Below are 20470 nucleotides of genomic sequence, written 5' to 3' on the forward strand. Positions count from 1 at the left end.
TCTTCACCATCATCGCCGTCATCATCATCATCTATCATCAGTCTATCATCCATCCATACATCCATCCTAAACCAATCACAGAGGAAGACCAAAAACGTCTCTGTGCCTCTGGAGCTGGCCCACTTTAAACCAGCGGTTCACTAATCCAATTTCAAGGTTATCCTACCTTACGTTTCTCTTCTTTCTTGAGGTCTTTCTTGGTACCATTCACCTTCACAAGAAGGTGAGATGGGAAAAGAAAGAATAAGGAACTGTTTGAAATGAGCCAGGTCCAGACCCTCCAGGCTCTCAGCAGACCGGGCGGAAGAGGGTTAAAGCCGATGAGCAGCCTCGTGGGAGCACTGGCTCCGCAGCCTTCTCCCCACAGGTGCTCTCGGGAGTCAGAAAGCCCTGAGTTGGAATCTTGCCTTTACTTACTAACTGAAAACCAATGAACCTTATTTAGCTTAGTCTCAGCTTCCTCCTATTTAAATTATTATTCTTAATCATCGGAAGAGCGGGAATGAGGAAATAAATGGAAAGCCTTATGCTAACAATTTGACAATTGGTGGCTATTATTATTATTATTATTATTATTATTAATACTTTCTCCCTCTAACTAATTGATGAGCATTTGTATAATCGGATCGAAGGTGCCTGTCACTGTTCCCCTCGGTCGTGACCTGGGGGAGATGGAAAGGACGAAAGGACACGTCCCAGCCTTCCTGTCTCGTGGAGGTGAAGAAGCTCGCGCTGGATGCTCGAGCTCTCAGCATTACATTCCTTATGACACCTGGATGAGGTCAGTATTGATGCGGACGTTTGGAATTCAGCTGCGACTTTACAGATGACACAATAGAATTTGGTATCACGAGAGCTTGTCATAACTTGCATGCAACACGGATTAATTATTCAGCTATAAAGGTCTCAGTTTAAGACCATTCGTGCATATCTGTGACTCGATCTCGTGGCATTGAGCTGGGAGGCTCTGTTATAATAAGATTCTTACCTGCTTTGAAAGATCAGCATATTCTTTAACGTTGGTAGGTACAAAGTGGCAAGGAATAGCTTCTTCTACTTGGCTGCCTTTTAAAATATGACATTCCTTTACAAATGTTTTATATTTCTGTTATCCCTATTTAGGGTAAATCAAGGAGAAAATAGTCTTCGATTCTGTTAAGACTCTTTGACCAATGTCAGAACAGAAAATGGCACAGGCCGACTGTACGAACAGCGGTGATTCGGCATGCCCTGTCATCTTAGATTAGGGTACTGGAAAACAACTTTTCTATGGTTATGAAATAAGTAACATCACAATTTCACAAGCTCTGGAATAATACAATTTTACCTCTGATAGTGTAGAAAGCGTTAGAAACATCTCCTGATATTTCAGGTGAGCAGAATGCCATACTACTCTGTGTCATAATATTGAATAAAAACATTGTTAAATACTAATTAGTTTTTTTTCTTTTTGTGTTAGCGTGTCACGACATTGTGTAAAAATGATGGAAAAATGGTTTCAAGTTTTTCGAGGATTATAAATAAGATTTGGTTTAATATCAGGGGGAAAGCATTGCTTTCATTTTCTTTTTAAGTATTTGTCTTATTTTCAAAATTCTCCCAGCCCAGAGTGGAAACCGACTATAACAGGGGCGGGGGCAGTCGGTCTGGGAGCCGAGGCCATATCTGAAGCGGTGTCCGTCTGCCCACCGGCTGTGTGACCATGGCCAGTGACAGAACCCCTCTCTGCCTTAGTGTCCTCACCGTAAAACAAGAATCCTTCGAGCCTCTCCCTCGCGAAGCTGTGTGGATTTAAAAAGCTAATACACGGAAGGCACTTAGACCTGTCCCCTGTAAGTACCTGCTGTTAGTGCTCAGCTAACCCACACTGTCCCGGTGACACGGAGCGGTACCCGATAGAAGGACTCCATCAGTATCTTCATACCGCCTCCTCTAGATTCCCGGTTGGTTGAGAATCTACCAAATTTACCAAATTCTGTGGAATTTGACAAAATATAGCACCGAGGGAGAGAGAGTCAGTGGGTAGTTTAGGTCCCTGGCAACCAGCTAATTCACTGTTCAATCCAGATCCTTCCAGAGGCGAGACTGGCATTTAGCGCTTGATTCCTGCCATTGCTGGGAGACGCTCTGATTCGGTGCCATCCGACATGTGCTTCCAGTGAATGGGGAGACTCTCCTCTGCCCGCAGCCGAAAGGGCCGTTGGAATTTGCATCTCTGCAGGGCCCAATGAAATCATGCACTGACCGTCTCAGCTTTCAGTTTTGAATACAACGTCGGCCATCACGAGAACCCGTTTCCATTGGTTAGCTCACTTAACGTGCACGACAGCACTGTGGCCATATAGGTGTCGGCTGACACTCTGTCCCACGGGCGAGAAAGCCAAGCCCAAAGAGCGAACGCATCGTCCCCCCTGTGCAGGGTGGCAGGCCCCGTGCTCCCGCAGGGGCCCACACTGCGTCTCCTTAGGGCCTCGGTGTTGAGTGACTTGAATCATTTTCTTTTTAAAGAAACAATTTGGATTAGCACCTTTTCAACACGGTAGGATAAACCTGAAGAGCTTTCAAGGAGCCTTTGATTTGGGGAGGGGCCACCACTGCTCCAAGGCCTGTTTGGTCACTGAGCAATATCTCTAATGCTTTCACCCGATCACGCCCCCACCCGCCCCGTACCTCCGAAGTGTGGCGGTGGACCGCAGAGAAGCACCACGCCTTGGCCTTCTCGGACGGACACCGTGCTTCGGGTTTTGGTTTCGAAGTCTTCGATATCTTGGAAAACAAAGAAAAGCAGGTTTAGAATTAGTTACCGTGTGAGGGAAAATCATTTTAAAGAAGAATCTTAAACTGTTTTTATTATTAATTGGAATGAACACTCATATTTGACTGACCGGGAGGCTTAGATAGTGATCAATTTATCCACGTGGATTATTTCTCAACGTCTCGTTTTTCTCTCCTTCTATTTTAATACGATTAAACAGAATACGTAATAAAAACATTTACTAACATCGCTTACTATCTGTTCAGCTTTATTCTCCCAGGCAGCCTGTAGCCCGACAGGAAATCTTTCCAGCCCCGACTACTTGCTTTCCCCACACAGGGAAGGCGTGATTTAGAAATGGCGTGCAGCATCTTTGAGCATCTTAGATTAACGGCTGCCTTTTGGGGTGAGAACTTGGCATGGACTGGTGTGAGGGACGGGTCTACGTGACTGACCAATGAGAAGCAAGAGAGATTTTTGAATCTCTCTTCGTCTCCTCGTCACAAAGCGGCTCCGTGGTCCTGTTTGGGTGTTCTGAGAAAGCCTGGTGGCCAAGCTCTGCACCCATCCGCCGGGCTCCAAGTCTCCCAGCATTCCTGGTCAACGGCCGCCTGGTACCCGGAAATGGCTAAGGTGTTTAGCTTCTCTGCACCTTGGTTTCTTCACCTGTAAAACCCTTTTATTCGTTCATTTGGTATTTTATCAAATTTGTGTCGAGCCCCTACTAAAACACAGAAGGAGTATGAAGAGCAGACCACATATTGGTAAACAAAGCAGGCGTGAACCTTCATCTTTTTGTGCTTATTATCTAAGAGGAAAAGTAGGAGACGAGTTAACAAACAAATGTATCATTTCCTCATCGTGATAATCGTGGGTGGAGGCTGACTGCTGTCTACCAACATCTATTCTCCCTTCTTCCAAAGTAACAGATTTGTAGATCAAAATGCTTTTCTAACCAGAGGATGCTTTTCTCAGACATCTTTGCAGCTGCATGAGGTCGGCACATGTGATGAGTAAAACTTCCACCTATTATGTGCGGGAGGAAATCTCCACAAATTGTGATGTTCTCCACCCAGCCACCCACCCCCATCACCACCTAGATCGCCAAAGGCATGGCGGATCTCGCTAAAGATGGAAGGGCCGCTGTTAGCCTGGGTGCATGAGTGACTGTGTGGAGCGGACACGGCTGATGCGGAATGCTGACTCTGGATCACCGTGTCAGAGATAAGCAGACGTCTGCCTTGTTTGAGGCACTTATTTTGGGATCTGCTTGTTACGGCGGTTTGACTTTGTGCTCTCAGATATCCTGTGAGGCAGAAGAAGAATGTGCGGCTCCACGGATGAGAAAAGACAGCCGTGCTGGTGACATGGGCCAAGGTGAGCGTTCCCCAGAGAGAGAAGAACGGGACTGAAAACCAGGTATGGAAAATGCAGGCCGGTTCACGGCGCGGAGCGGGAGCCAGCGCTGGCGTCACGTGATGGGCCAGAGTCGACGGGACCACAGTGGCGGCCACTGCATTGAATGCAGGACGACAGTAAAGGCACAGAAGGATGTCTGGAAACAAGCTAACAGTTCAGCAAAGCAAAAGTAGTATCCGGAATTCCAATAGCAGGGAACACCGTCGGTGATGAAAACTCATGGACTGACCTGGAAAGTTCCTGGAAGCTGAGTCATACGGAAAAGTTTAAACATGCTACAAATTGCTATGATGCGATCCCATTACGGGAGAAGGAAACTAAAGCCCTAATGTGAGCGCGACTTCAATCGATGCCGGGAAAATCACGGAATGATTGTTTCTCCCTTGGTTATCTCAGGAGAGTGAACAGCAGACGTGAAAGTGGAGATTATCGAATCCTTATTTACACCTCTCTCTATCTTAAAATATTTCAAAGATTATGAACGATGTGTATTTTAGATTTGACTAGTTTTCATACCTTTACTGTGATGTGATTGAAATAACGTGTTGGTGTGATTCTGAGGAATTAAAGAGCTCTATTTTGGAATCCTACATGTGTATCATCCATGAACTATCTAAGCGACAATGTCACGCCGGCCATGACATATACGAGCCTTGAACTCAGGAGAGGCAAGGTCCAGAGTTTCTCAGCGTACAGACAGTATTTAAAGCCGTGGGAATAGCTGTGAGCCCCGCGGATGACGCTCAAATTTCGGCATGGTGAATTCGGTGGACGTCACCGAGGACCAAGCACTGAAGAGCTCCGATATTCAGAAGCAGAGTAGAAAGTAGGCGCCTGTGGAGACGGCAAGGAAGGGAGGGAAGGAGGGAGGAAGGAAGGAAGAAGGGGAGGGAGGGGGAGAGAAAGGGAAGCGCAGGGAAAGCAGCGTGCGAGACACAGCATAAGACGCGGACGGAAAAACGTGTGGGATTCGAGAACTTGAAGGTCACGTGTTTTCTAGACAAGAGCAATTTCAGTGGAGTCTGAGGACACAGTCGAGTGAATTCAGGAGCAAACAGTAGGTGGCAGATGAGGACACGAGATGACACTCTTTAGAGCTGGCCGTGAACGGAGGTGAGGTTCGGGGGGAACAGAGGGGTTTGGGGGGTGAGGGCGCTCTACCGACACGTGAGCAAGCGAAGAGATTGATGGTGCAGGACGCGAACGGGGGTGAAGCCCTTGAACAGCCCGCAAGGCGGCAGTCAGACCTGCAGAAGGACCGGCCTGTGTACGGAAGGAGGAATCAAGGCGCAAGGCACAGGTGCTGGTGCGGACCGCGGGGGTGTGCGCTGGTCTGATGACAAAGCTTTCGGGGGTCGTTCCGAATTTCTCACTGACACTGGGGGGTGCATTGGGTCGATCATCTGGGGAGGCGTGAAATGCAACAAATATGCCAGCTTAGGGCTGTTACGGGGCTTGCAAAACATAATGAATTTAAAGTATCTAGACTATATCCCGGAACAGAGTAAGTTCTCGACTCGTGGTCGCCACTCTGATTATGACAAACCAAGTGATTAGGGCACAGCTTATTCTCCTGTGACTGATACAAAGTTCAGATACACTAATCTGCAAACGCAAGTTAACTAGCACGTTCTAACTCCAGTAAAGTGCTTAGTGGGCGAATCATTCGATTTGAAGCTTCCAGACTGTTTCTCTCTCCTAGTAATATTATTCCCCAAATAACTATTCCTTTCGTACTTTGCTTCCTATTCATGAAAAGTAAGAGTTCCATGAAGTAGACACACCAGATCTGTGTGAGGAACTCTCAGACACACTCGACTTTCCGTGATAAAACACTCGACCACGAAGGACTCGACTTATCCCCAATGTCACGCGCCTCCCTTCCCCCGCCCGCTCTCGACCAGCTGCCTTTCCCCTTAATCTAACTGAGGGCCTCGTAGGCCTGCGTGAGTCTCACAGAGAATTTCTAATCAAATACTCTTTGGCCATCGAAAAACTAAATCAGCCCACATATGAGGCGCTGTCGATGTGAACGATCGCCTCGATTTGGGATGAACATCATTTGAAATGCGACTCGGTGAGAATCACGGCAACAAACTGTATTTAAAACCAAAAACCAATACATTGAACTCACTGTTTCTATTTCTAATAGTTTTAATGGGTGAGAATTTTAAGGTTTTTTTTCTCACCATGAGTATTCAAGTTCTCATCAAATTGTCATTATTTTTAAATGGTCACAGAACCAAAAAACGATCACAGAGGAGTAATGAGAAATTGAAGGCTTCTCTGAAATTAACGGGCCTGGGCTGAACTTTCTCAACGTCACACTGTTGTCATCCTACGCTCCCGGCAATGCCGGTCACGGTCTGTGTTGATCAGAACCCATTACAACAGGCAGCCGATAGCGCGCTGGTCCGTTAGTGCATTGCGTCCCCTTCCACTTAAATAGCGTCCACTTGTCACATAATTTCTCTATGCCTCTTATGAGTACAGTGGGCTTGTATTAGCCGGCACGAAAGGAAATCAACTTGTCCCAAAAGTCACACGAGTCCTGTGAGCTATCAAAACACGGTCATTCCAAAATGATACTCGTTCATGGGTTTTGATGAGTGATTCAGGGTTTAAAACTGTTTAACAGCACCTAGAACACAGACATGTTTTTGCCTTCTTTAAACTCGGTGCCATCTCATGCGACTATGCTTTGAACGAGATCGATTTTAAGTATCTAACCTGTATTTCGAATGCCTTTCTGCTGGCTACCAAGGACGTAATTCAGATGATTTTGCGGCGAGGGTCACTGAATTAGGCAGTCACGGGAGCGTGCAAGGCACTTCTCATTACTCTGTAAGAACCTTGGAGACCCCGGAGCGACTCCTCTGTGAGGCGAGGCCAGAGAGAACCACCGGCCCCTATTTTTGTCCTACCCGTTTTTGCTTGAACTAGCTTAGTGCGAGATTGGCCCCTGAGATGGTCTCAAATGCTACTGTTCGGGAAAATCCCCGTAACCCGGAAAGGCACCCGGCCAGGCCGTCCTTGTGCCCAAGCCATGGGGTTGCTGCTGAAGACCCGCCTGTGAGGTCGCGCGCTCACGCCTTTAAAGAGGGAGAGGTGAGCGCCAGAGGGGCCGCTTCCCGTGAGGCCCGGCCCAGGCCCTCGGCGCGGGTGGTGGACACAAGGAACAATGTCCTTCTCAGACCCAGCCCACAGCCAGCTCTCCGAGGCATCGGGACAGTTCAATCAGAAAGTTCAGACTTCCAAGTTCGCACCCGACCTGAGACAGGAAAGACAGACTCCAAAGGGCCGGCCACAGACCTCGCTGAGTGTGTCACCGCCCCGGGCACAGGAGGCGGGGTGAGAGCACGTCCCTAAGGCCAGGCCCCCAATGACACCAGCTCCCCTGGAAGTCTATTCCACCGACCTCCGTCTGCGGGAGCCGCACAGCGGGGGTCAGGGGAAGCGCTCCAGGGGGGTCGCTAAACACTATTGTTTTCCATCAAACTCTTTTACTCCGAGCAAGGTCTTCAAGGTCTTCGGTGTCACAGCAGCTCTCTGTGCCCCCTCCCAGCTCGCTCCAGCTCAGCCCCTGGGGAGCAGAGGCTGCGGGATGGGGACTTCTGCACACATCATCATTGGAGACAGAGAGGGAGAGACGGGGGGCGGGGCCTGTTTTAAACGAACCCCTCTTTTTTCCAAAGCACCTTCACTTCCGTCATCTTTTTAAATGGTCACAGTAACCTCGAGGTAAAGAGAGGTCACCGGGTGCACTTGAGTGTTGTGCAAACAAATCTTTTAAAATTCGAATAGTTATGCATCACTTTCCAAGTTCCCTTCCATTTATGATGAGTGACATTATTTTTCTAGATACGGCGGTAATAAATATATCCTTTCAAACAAATTTACTTATTAAACAATCAAAGCAATTGAATTAGGAAAAGTTAAGTAGCCGACAGGTAGCACACGGGGGCTTCGGACCCCACAGAGGCGATGCTCGGATGTGTGACGTTTGGGGATCGGGTTCGGGAAAAGCAGATTTGAGCTCCTGGGGACTCTGTGCATCAGGGAAGTGATCTCCGCTGGGGGTGACCGGGCTGGTGGTTGTTTGTTTGTTTGTTTGCCGTGGGGAGGGGGGCAGACACGGGGGGAAGACCCACTACAGATCCCCGACTCGTAGAAAGGCCCGTTAGTTCCCAGTGGCGGGCGCTCTTGGGTGTCCTCACTGCCCCCCTTCCAGAGGTCTAGGGACAGTCTCCCATAGTCACAGACTGGGGGGCCCTGTCTTTATTACAACTGATGTGTTATTTGGGGCAGAATTAAGAAAAGTCCCACTGTTGGATCAAAACCAGTGTAGGAGCCAGAGCTGAGAGGGACACGCGCAGTGGTGGCCTCGGAGCCAGACATAACCTGGGACGTGTGCCCGCCGGACCCCAGGGCTGGGGGCCCCCGAGTTCCTGGAGAGCATGGAGGACATGCCATCCAGATTCGGGGAGGCAGAGAGGGCCCACGGCTAGGAGTTTCGCGTAAGTGGAGCTGGTCTGACTTGTAGCCTTTTCTGTCGAAGCTGAGCCTGGAACTTTCTGTCACCCAGCTCCTTCCTGCTTTAAGAATCTGCATCTCATAGACAGGTGCATTTCATTAGAACTTACCAGAAGAATCTCTTAAATGAGGGTTTGTTTGTTAAGTCATGTATTCATGAAATTATTTTAAAGGGTCCCACTGGGGCCCCACTGTTTGGGTGGCCGCCCCTTACAGAGGGCGCCGATGACCTTACAGCCATGTCCCCAACTAGCAACAAGCCGGCACACAGTAGACACTCAGCAGATTCTTGGTTAATGATTGATGAGAACGACGCCGACTGACCAGCTTCCTGAGCACGTCCGGGCTCCACACAACGGTCCTCACTCTCAGTCACTTCCACACGTGGCCCGGAAAACAATGGCTGCGGCCACCTCCTTCCCCACCTCTCAGGGCACACGGCCTCCTCCCCCGTGCACGGCCGTGGCCTCGCCTTCTGCAGAGGTCCCCCAGGACCCATGAGCTGGCCACCTGTGACTCCGGCATCTGGGGCCTCGCTCCCTTTCGGAGACGCCCCCTGGGCCGGCCACCTGCAGTGACCGCTCCCTGGCACGCCCCCCACCTCCGAGGTCCATCACTGTCAAAATCACTCCTGCTTGGATGTTTTTCGGTTTTTCCTGACTAGACTGTGAGCCGCAGGCGAAAGGCTTCATTCTCCCCACGGCGACCGGCTGAGTGCCCACCAAACACGTACTAACGCATCACCCAGTGTCACCATGCAGTGAATGCGTGAATGCCATACACCGAGACAGAGCCCACCTGTTTTCGTCAGGAGTGAAGACAGGATGAGGCCGAGTTTCATCGGGTCCCAGGTGATTTCACAGAGAAGAGGCTCGATTCACTGCACATTGTGCAGTCGGCCCCAAAGCGGCCCATAATGCACCTGGCTGTGGTGGCCACAGCCTCGTCGAGTCCCGTCCCGCCACGTTGTTGCAAGAGCGGTCTGTGCCGCCAACGGCGCTTGGCAGAGGTTGTGGCAGCATGTCACTTTGAGGCCTGGTTCTAATAGGCTGTGGTCCAGGAGGCAGAGACCAAGCCATACACAAAATGCAAGTCCATTTATTTCACACAGAAAGGAAGAGCAGTCACCGAGTTGAAAGGGCCCGTCTGCGCCCTGGACTCAGATGAGTGTGTCTGAATCCAGCTTTCGGGATTGCGAGCGGTGAGACGCTGCAGACAGGAGAAGCCCAAACATGCAGCGACACTGAGCCCGCGGCCCGAGTCGGCCTGTGGGACCGGTCAGCAGTTATGGTGTGACGTGTGCAGACTCGCCTCTGACACAGGGCGGCACGCCGTGCGGCTAAGACTGGACGGCGCCTCTGGACGCCTCGAGTCTGAACCCCACCTGGAAGCCACAGGCAGGCGAACGAACAATGCTTCTGACACCCTGCACTTTCGAAAAGCTCTCCCGCTCGTCATCGCAAAGCCACTCTGCCATCAGGAAGTCGGTTCGTATGCAAGAGCGTCCCCTGCCATCAGCACAGAGTTTACAGGCACTTGCACCAAACCACCTCTCTAAAACAAAACAGGTGCCAGTGCATCTGCCCCGGCCGAAGGGTGACCCCACCCGAAGACGGAGCAAGGGCTTCTGAAATTCCGCTTCAAATTCAAAGCATTTTTGGTTTAGATCATTTAAACACAGACCCTCTTCATTCGTTTAAAGAAAAAGTGACTTTTTAACATATACTTTCACATACGCCGTACGCTTTCGTGTGTGTGGAGAGTTTGTAGATATATTTAATCATATGTTATTCGGGTGATTGTTACATTTTGGTGGATCTGTGTGAGCACATTTCCATGTAGTAACTCAATCGTCCTCGTCATAATTTTTTACGGCTGTAGAGCTAGTGTTTCTCTAGCTTCACAATTAGGGCTCAGAACTCAACTTGCCCCAAATCAAACATCTTGTAAGTGATAGAGCGAGAATTTAAAGACTCTTCTTATTTATAGCTCCATTTTCCTATGTTTTTTCTTCATTTCATGCCGATTTTACATATCCTGCATTAAGTTTTCGGCATTTTTTCCCCTAACAATAAATTCTTGGTTAATTTGTCTCTGAATAAAAATTTAAACAATTAAATTTAAATATTAATAACAACCTAGCATCCTGTGAGTAATAAGCTGGAATATATATGGTACTTTACTTATTAATTAAAAAAAAAAATTATCCACACACGGAAACGTCTCACCATCGGAGGTTCTCATGGGATTCCCACTCCTACTGATTAATTAGAGAAGCCTGTGGTGCCCCGGTTAGAAGCTTGGGCCCCCGAACGGGCCTGACCTCAAACGCCTTCCACCACGTACTAGCCAATCACTTGATCTTCATCAGCTTCTGTTTATTTATCTGCGAAACGGGTTTATGAGAGTATCTACCTTTTAGTTCATCTAAATGACACGAGATTTTAGGTAGATGCCCAATAAGTGTTAGGTATTGACTTCGGGAAAATGCATCCAAAAGATATTCTACGTCTACTCGGGGGCCCAGCAAACCACCACGACCCACGAGCTAAGTCTGACTTACCACCCATTGTTGTAAATAAAGTTTTATTGGAACACAGCTGTGCCCTCTGGCTCATTGTTTTCATTGTCTCCCTGTAGCAGCAGAGACGCTGGCCAGCAAATCAGAGGCATTTACCACATGGCTCTTTACAGAAAGATCTTGCTGCCCCTGCTCTGCCCACCCCCTCGCCCGTTAGACTCAGATCTCCTGATCGGTAGGTGACACAGCCAAGGGGATGTGGGGCCCGCCTCCGAAGCCCCCCTGCAAAGGTAGCTGCACCCTGGGGAGGGGCGGGCGAGCTGGCATCAGGGGATCAGGCGCGGCGCCCCAGGGGTCCGGCAGAAGTGGGGGGCGGTAGGAACGGAGAAGGTGAGAAAGTTGACTCTTAACAGCTATCGCCCCAGATACAAATGAAACTTCTCTTCTTTGAAAAGTAAGCTGCCTCCACCCACACTTTTTGTTACAGTACTGACGAGCTCTCCTCCGGTCCCTCGCACAGAAACCGTGCACCGCCCGACGCGCCCAGGCTCTGCGACTCGTGTGCGGCGAGATTTACCCGCGTCATGACAGCAAGGATGGGGGGAGGAAGCACATGGGGCGATTTCATTACTTTCTGCTCAGTGCGATCCTTAGTTTATTGCCGAGCGCTGACACCTTTTCCAGAAACTCGCCGTCTTCTCTCTCGCCCACGGAGAAGTAGTGACAGCGTCCAAACGTCACCTGGACACCTGGATATTGCATTCGATGATTTACTGGCACCTCGGTCATGCTGCTACAGCGAAGGCAGAGGGAGCACAGGGGATCCACCCACACCCGAGCACAGGAGCCGGAATAACAGTCTCTTTTTTGTTTTCACTCCTTTCAAAATAGTAAACTTTACCAATCAGAATCTAACGGCTCTGGGGCCAGAACATGCCTTGCTGTTGCCAATGCTTCGATCACACACATCGCTTTTCCCATGCAGCCCGCAGGGGCTGATCTGTGACAGGGCTGACACACGGCCACGTCCGTGAAGACAACCGAAAGGGACAGGATGGGCTCGAGGACAACGCTCCTCACGCTTCCTGCAGTTCAGACGCTCCGGTCTCGACGGCATCTGCCCTCGTCACGGGAGGAAGAAAGCTCCAGAAACCACTGCCATCTAGGCAGCGCTGCCATTTTAGAAGTCTGTCTGTCTGTCTTTAATAAACGGGCTTTCTGCAGAGAACCGTCACCTCGCGGTACGGCTTTGCTTTGCGGAACAGCTCGCCGCGTCACCGGCCGGGGCTGCAGCCGCCTGGGTGGGGGCGTCACTCCTGGCAGTCGGGGACTCCGCTCTTAACCGCCACACTGTGCGACCCCCACCGCAGAGACCTGCCAGGAATTTCAGCGGAAATCACGGGACCGAGGTGGGAAAGAGAAATCGGGAACTGACCTCATTACAAAAGTAAATTCCGAGCGAATGAAAGATCTAGAGTCATAAATGAAATTACAAGACCACCAGCGATCCCGGGCTTGAGGAAACGTCACTCCGGTGTTACAAACAGAAATCGAAAAGACAATGAGAGAATCACTGAATTACAAAAGGTAATTTTTCATGCTGACCTTTCTGTGTTATAAACTAACACGAGCAAAGCGAAAATAAGAATGGAAATGTTTTATTTAATTGGTAATGGAAAAATATTAATATACCTAGAATAAAAAAATTCTGGACATTAATAAGAAAACATCTGAACCCTTCAGTACAAAACTAGGCAACGATCAGGTTTAGACATTTTGCGAAAGAAGGACAGACTCCCAGGATGCCTCGGTGCTGGGGAGGATGCGAGGACATGGGCCCAAGACCAAGCGTGTGACAGGGAGAGTGACAGGGAGCTGGGAGGTCGAGCCTCTGAGTAGAGAAGGGTGGCCTGGGGTGAGCGCCTGGCCGCCACATGGGCAGCACAGCCCGTGACCGGGGCCGCGGACACGGGGGAGGAAGGGCCATGGAGAAGGAGCACGGGAGCACAGGGGACTCTGTCCCTCTGCTCGGACCGAGCAGCAGGAGGCTGTGGGGCGGGGAGGGGGCAGGGGTCCCGGGAGAAACAGCATGCTCAGGTGAGAGATGGACCTCAGGTGCCGCGACCGACAGGATCAAGATCAGAGCAGAAGTTGAGGGTTTCAGGGTCGAGCTGGCAACTGATCTGTGGTTTTGGGGGGTCTGGAAGAGCCCCAGCAGGTGGCAGGGCTAGGAAATGGCCTTGGAACGGGAACAGGCAGCGTGGCGTGCAGACGAGGCCTGGGCCGGGAGGGGCGACCTCGGAGCTCTGGGTGTATTACACGCAACGCCCGAGGGCGCCCCGCGAAGGCCTGATGAGTCAGAGGCAGCGGTCGGAGCAAAGACGGGGTGCGCACGCGTGCTCGGGTGTGGGTCTGGGGGACGGACTTGCCACAACCCCTCTTCCTTCCTGCAAGGATGCTGACCCTGAGCGGGAGGGCCGCATCCACCCAGAGCGTCACGGAGCCTGAGACTCCTCCCTCTCGCTAACTGCGGAAAGAGGCGGAGGGTGCGGTGCTGGGACCAGGCTGGAGCGAGGCGCATCTTTGGGACCTCAGCCCTTGGGGACGCTACGGCCGGCCACGGCTGTGCTCAGAGCACGTCTTGTGGTCGGGCAGAGCCAGCTAAGGCCTGGCTGCACCACTCAGTCACCATGGGACGTTAAATGAGCCCAGGGGGTGCTTTGCCCAGGGCCTACTCACTGGACACACCTTTATTAAAACTCACATTTGTACGAATAGCAACCTCAGGGCCCTCGTTCAGCTAGCCTTGCCCAAAGCGACGCCATAAATCCGGGCCTGGCTCACCCGGATCACACACCTTTTCCAAGGCGATGGCTAGGGTCACTTTCCAAACGAACACTGAGAACAAGGACAAACGCGGAGCCTTCTAGAAAGTGAGGGGCAATGGCGGGCACACACATTTCCTGCAGAAGTTGTTTACATTTGGTTTCTTTTGCTTAAAAGCGATGAAATAATTAAAATGAATCCTTTGTGCTCAGGGACGAAAGCCTAGTAAGAAGAACTCAGCGGCGTTTGGGGCTGGGATTTTTGGCAGAATTAAACGAGGTCACAGAGTCTCCATTCATAAAATGAGAACCGATTCATGCAAAACAACGCATTAATATGCATGTGAAAGTTGATCTCTCAACTGCACAATTCTCCAACAGGGAGGAAAACGCTATGCAACAGACTTGCTAAATCGCATCTGTAGATGGGACCTTCCTTCCCTTGCGGGCCCAGCTGTCCCGAGCACACACCTGGAAACAGGTGTTTCCAGCCTGGCATTATCGTCCAAAGTCTCTTGACCTGGGTGATGCTCAAGCACATTTCGCCCCGTTCTTCATTCCAGTGGCATTTAGACTTGTTTTTTAAAGTGCCTGTAACTGTATTTGAGCAGATGCCCAAATACAGAAAATAGACTGGATTTGGCTCATTGCTTCCACATGCGCTTGGCACGTAGTAGGTGCTTCATAAATATGCATGATTTGAACGTGTAAATAGACGTGTTGAACGCCCAAGTCGGAGTTTGGAAATATAGATTAGCATCTGCTTTTTCTCTGGGCGTATGGAGCCCTTCGCAGATCTTGGGATGGCCCCTCGCCTTGGGGTGGCCCCTCTAGAAATGCTGCTGCTGGACCGTCTTTAGGCACTGGCCTCTGGTCAGTGAGGCCCCAACGGCGGGGCCACCAGAAGTGTAAACCCACGGCCACCGCAGGCCCGTGGCAGCAGGACAGTCGTGGAGCTGGCTCCCGAGGGGGCGGGGTGTGAGCCGGCTCCCCAGGGCATCTGCACATCGCAATCTGACAGCCCAGGACGAATGTGCATGGGAACGGCACAGTCGTCCGGCCTCAGAGCCCAGCGTCGCGATGTCCCGATGTCCCTGTGTGCATGAGCTCACATCTCTGAACCCAGTTTTCCTCATCTGTGAAATCTGAGATGGCTACAGCAGCTCCTACTTCACGTGGTAGTTCTGAGAATGGACATGGATCGTGTCCTCCAGCTAGAGAGAACCGTTGGGAAGCCTGGGCTACTTTTTAGAAACATGTCTGAAACATCAGAGAGAAGGCTCTCGGTAGGTAAAACCTGAAGTGCTCACGTGCCTCACCTCTGCGAATTCACACCCTTCCCTCGCTCCTACAAAAACGCAGAAGCGAGTAACATACGGATGATGACACCACGTCAGGAACCAGAACAAGATTCTTCCCCAAGTGCCTGTCTGGGGAGTATGGGAGGAGGCTCAGTCTCCTAACAGCACATGGAGGGACACTCCAGGCACATATTCTAACTTGTTTTCTGAAATAGGTAGGCACTGGCTCTATTATGCTTCGTGAGACTTTCCCCAAGAAAGACACACAGTGTAAGGACGGAGCTAGCATTGGATTTGCTCAGAGGTAGAAGAATTAGCAACTCGTGTCTACTGCTTGTGCTTCGGAGCCCCCGCCAACGCTGGTAGAGATCGGAGGTAGGCGAGGTCTGCGCAGAGAGACCGTGACATCGGCCGTGGTGGCCGTCAACTGGGCACGGGGATCAGGAAGCTTCCAAACAACCATCATGGGAAAGGCTTAAAAAACAGAGTACAAAAGCCACCACGAGAGCGTTGTGAGAGAACTACCATCCACGATTTTTTTCTCAGTTACGGCTGACGTTCAATATTATATTAGTCTCAGGTGTCGGATAAGGACGATGTGGTACATGTCTGCAATGGAATATTTCTCAGCCACGGAAAAGGAATGAAATCTTACCATTTGTGACAACACGGATGGACCTGGCAGGTATTACGCTAAGTGAAATAAGTCAGAGAAAGAATGTCACCCGCTCTTGATGACCGTACACAGACGGACTCTCAGTTTCTAGAGGTAGAGCAATGATGCTCGTGGAAACAGTTTGGAAGTTTTCATCCCATAAAGGGCATGAATGCTTTCTGCCACGGCCGCTAGAAAGCTCGGTGTTAGTAATTGGTTAGGGCCCTAGGATATTAACTCGTATTCTCTTTTTATTGTCTTTGGGGTTTTTTTCTCCTCAAGCTAACTTCCGACTTGAGGCTCAGGGTTTTCTCTACTCCGTCATCTATTTTAATAACTACGGGATACCCAGGCTTACTGCAGGACTGCAGGGATTCACCGCGGAGCGGCCACGCGGGACCGACAAATGCCAGCAGGAGAGAGAGGCCGAAGGGCCATCCCAGCGGCAGGTCCGCACACTGATTTCCTGCAGAGGTGGCACTAACGGACCCCGAAGAAAGGACTGCGTGTTTAATACATTTGCTGGCTCAACTGGGTCCCCATAAGAAAAAAAATGTATATAGCGAACCTACCTAACACCGTTCAACTAAATAAAAAGACTCCAGGAAGGTCGCGACGCTAACCGTGAAGGTCGACGTGACAAAGGACAGAAGACAAGGCAGGTGGATGCCTTCACCATGTTGGGCGGCAGAATGTTCCTTAAAGTTCTACAGAAGCATCATCACACACAGGAAAAGACTGATAAATCGGACCATGCTAAATTTAAAAATTTCTATTTATCAAAAGACTTGATTAAGAGTAAAAACACGAGCCGCCCATTTGGAGAGGCTGTTTCCTTACATAAAAGAACAACAGACTCATAGCTAGTCAGTCAACCACCAAAGGAAAGACGATACGACAGAAAACTGGAAAAATGATTTACATGTGCTTTCAAAGAGGGTTGGGGTTGGCAAGCAGCCAAGACACATATAAAAAGGTTCTCATTTCGTTACTTATCAGGAGACGTAAGTGAAACCAAAATAAGACACCCTCACCCATCCTCCCCAAACGCTGACATTCAAAAAATACAGACAATGGCAAGTATCGTCGAAAAAATAGCGCTTGTAAGCGGATCAAATTTTAAAAATCACTCCGTACGACAGTTGGTTTTATCTTTTGAAGTTGTGAATATACATAGCCACATAACCTTTAATTCTACACTACAGTACATACAACAGAGAAATGTACGCAAATGTTCCAAAACGTATACACCAGAATAGGAGTTAAGAATGATCCGTCCTTGCCTCTGGAAGCACGTGAACAGCGGACATCGCTCAGGAACGGCAGGACGGTCATACGGGAAACTATTCTAAATGACGGGAATGAGCAAGCTACAGTCACCTACAACAGCATGGCTGGGTCCCACAAGCACGGCTGGCTGCAAAGCCAGACTTGGATGACTACATGGCATACTGTTTTAGTCATGTGAAATTCAAAACGGCAGTATCGAGTCATAAATGTACATACACACTGACACAGGGAGTCCGGGTAGTAAGTGGGAGGCCACCCGAGGGGGTGGTGGCAGCCGTCTGCTTCTGGGCCTGGCTGGGTGACGCTTAGCCGATGGTCTGTTGATGTGTGTTGTCACCCTCTCTACGGTTACACTCCTGGAAAGGACCATGCACACATCAGGACCTTAATCTGCGGTGAACAGAGCAGAGGAAGCCACGAAAACCTATTATGTGCATTTCCTTTTAAAAACACACGATTCTCATTTGCTATTTGGGTAACACTGGCTGTCTATTAATAATCAAACTCAAAAAAGATTTCGTCAGATTCTTGAGCTCAAACGAGTGTTTCGCTGTAATTCCTAATCGATTTTATAAATCTCAACAGCCAACTCTCTAAGGGCTACGTTGATAACTTCCTCAAAACCATTCGTCAAATAATGTAAGTGTCAGAAAAAAGCATATCAGCTTTGGGCTCCTCTCTCAGTTTTACAAATCAGAAACTCTCGGTGTTGACAGAACGAATATCTTACTTTCTAACATCATCTCTTTCCACCTCGACTCAGCTTGTGCACCGCGAACGTGCAATTTAATTCAAATAGACCAAAATAGCCCGGGTCTGGCTGAATATAAGTAGAGGTGGGAGGTGAGAGAAGGCATGAATTTTGTAGAAGTATCATTTCTGATAAGATACATAAATAGATGTCCAGCTGTGATGATGAAGGAAAAAATGAGGATAAAGCACTGGGCGATCTACTACCCTGTTGATTTTGAAAATAAATGTAATAGTGGCTTGCCGTAATCCAACCACACGACTCTCCTCTTCGGAGTCCATTTGTTTAAGGCGTGAATCATTTCTAAAAGCAAAGACAAAGCTTTCTCCTTGATATGATACCAGTTGGCGGTTATGTTATTGTTCCATTATGACAAATCCAGAATATTAAATTCATCGCGACGTTGTTTAGTGCTATTTCTAAAATGATAATGAAAAACCAATACTTACTTATCGATTTTTCTTTTACTCGAGAAATTAAAGAAAAAATATTTCTTTGCCTACTTTGCTTAGCTACTTTTTTCTCATGTATTAAAAAAAAGGTTAAAAGCCATCTAGCATTTTTGTTTATAATTAGATGTGCATTACCCACTTAACACACACTTCGCGATCATCAGACACTGTAATTGCCAAATGTGTTTTTAAGTGCTATTTTTAAAACTTCTTCTCCTGGGTCTTATTTTCTTTTTCAGATAAAAATGCACTTGATCGCCGTATCATCGGGATCCTATTTAATTGTTTTTGCGTTTCTTATCCATTGGAAAAAAAAAAAAAAGTTGACATTCTGAACTAACCAGTATCTGTGAGGCTTTTAAAATTTATTTCTAAATGCGAGAGTTTGTTTAATTTTTTTGTTTTCTTTTTTTGCTCGTGAAGACTCTGGGCAAGAGACTGAAATAAAAACACACACCACCTTCGAAAACACAAAGACGTAAGTGGTCCTTGTCCTGTGAGTGGAAGACCTTGACATTATGACGTCTACCTGAAGACATTTCGGTTGTGCTGTGACTGTGGTTTTGGATTTGTGTGCATGGTGGTCTACTTCCTCCATCTACAAATAAATGTATTTAATATTTATTTGTATGAGAAAGGCTGGGTCTGTGGTGCGCTGGGTGGCTTTGGACGAGTGACTCCGTTTCCCTGCCTGAATGTCTCCATTTATAAAGCACGGTTTCTAAACAGCTTATGAGTCCAGCATACAACGGACGGCGTTGCAGGCATAAAACCTTTTGCATTCTTCTGGAAAAAAAATTACAACGACATGTAAATGCCTACACGTCTATAGCCCTTTAGGATGAACTGTGATTGTGTTTTAACTTCGAACCATCTGCAATTTATCAACCTTGGGACATAGAGCAAGAGTTCTTTGACCTCCTCTTGCAAGTGTGAGAAGGAAGGTTTACGGCACCCCAAAACATATGTGCTGGGGTTTTAACAATGTTAGTGACTTAATTAATATATCAGACAGATCGATTTAAGGGAAAAGTAAGGGGCATTTTCAAACTATAATTTATCAACGATTTCGAAATCCTTAACATCATTTGAAACGTTCCCACCGTCCTCAGGGTAAATACTGATGTCCCAGATGCGGCCTGCTGACAGCCACGTGCCCAGGCCGCCTCCATGAGCACTTCGCACCCGATACCAGCTGCGACCCGCTGCTCTACCCGTCCTAAGAGCTCAGCCTCACACACCTGTGTGGAGTGGGTCCTAGCGGCACCTCCGTTTTCCACATGAACTAGCACCTGTGCACGATGTCACAGTGAGGGGGCCTGACCTTCAAACACAGCCGGTCGCCTCTGGGGCCACTGCCTGGAGAAGCGTGACGAGCCCCGGTGTGTTTCTTCGGCATCTCATCACACTGCTGGGTTCCATTGTTGATAGATTAAGCCTGGACATAAAGGCCTCCGACACTGGGGAAACCTGGCTCCCGCTGACTCCCCAGCCTCGTCCTAGAAAACCAGCCTTCGGTGGCCCTGTCACCATGCTTGGTCTTGGGCCCATGTCCTCGCATCCTCCCCAGCACCGAGGCTCACGCCCACGTCCGCATGTCCTCAATCCCTCCCCGACCTGAGTGTCCTCCTCTACCCGCTTTCCGTGTCTGGAACACAAACCCGTGTCCCGGGGCTCGACGTGGGCCCCACACTGTTGGAAGGCTCCCCCCGCCCCGGCCACCTCCGACCCAGACACACGTCAGTCACCACCTCCTGCTCTGGCTCCCCGAGGTCTGCCTCTCTCACTTCGCCTGAGGCCGTTTTCGAGGGGGCGCAGTGGGCGGTGGGAGGGGGAACTCTACACTCCGACTCTGCCACTAGCTATTCGTGTGACAGGGTTGTCACGAGGGTCACTGGAGTTAATTTACATAAAGAGTTTGGAACAATACCTGTTACATAAAACGTGCGCTGTCTAGCCATCTTTCCC

At 49.3% G+C, this 20470-nt stretch overlaps 1 protein-coding gene across 1 annotated transcript in view; it reads right to left on the minus strand.

Moving 5' to 3' along the window:
* The window catches only part of CNTN6 (contactin 6), a 213563-nt gene that overhangs the window by 88495 nt on the left and 104598 nt on the right, over positions 1–20470 (minus strand). The window contains exon 5 of the mRNA XM_039836823.1: positions 2671–2766. Coding sequence (XP_039692757.1) covers positions 2671–2766 — 96 coding nt within the window. The remainder of the gene's footprint in view (positions 1–2670; positions 2767–20470) is intronic.

This window comes from Pteropus medius, unplaced genomic scaffold (genome assembly GCF_902729225.1).
Source record: "Pteropus medius unplaced genomic scaffold, Ma_sr-lr_union100, whole genome shotgun sequence".
NCBI classification, from domain to species: domain Eukaryota; kingdom Metazoa; phylum Chordata; class Mammalia; order Chiroptera; family Pteropodidae; genus Pteropus; species Pteropus medius.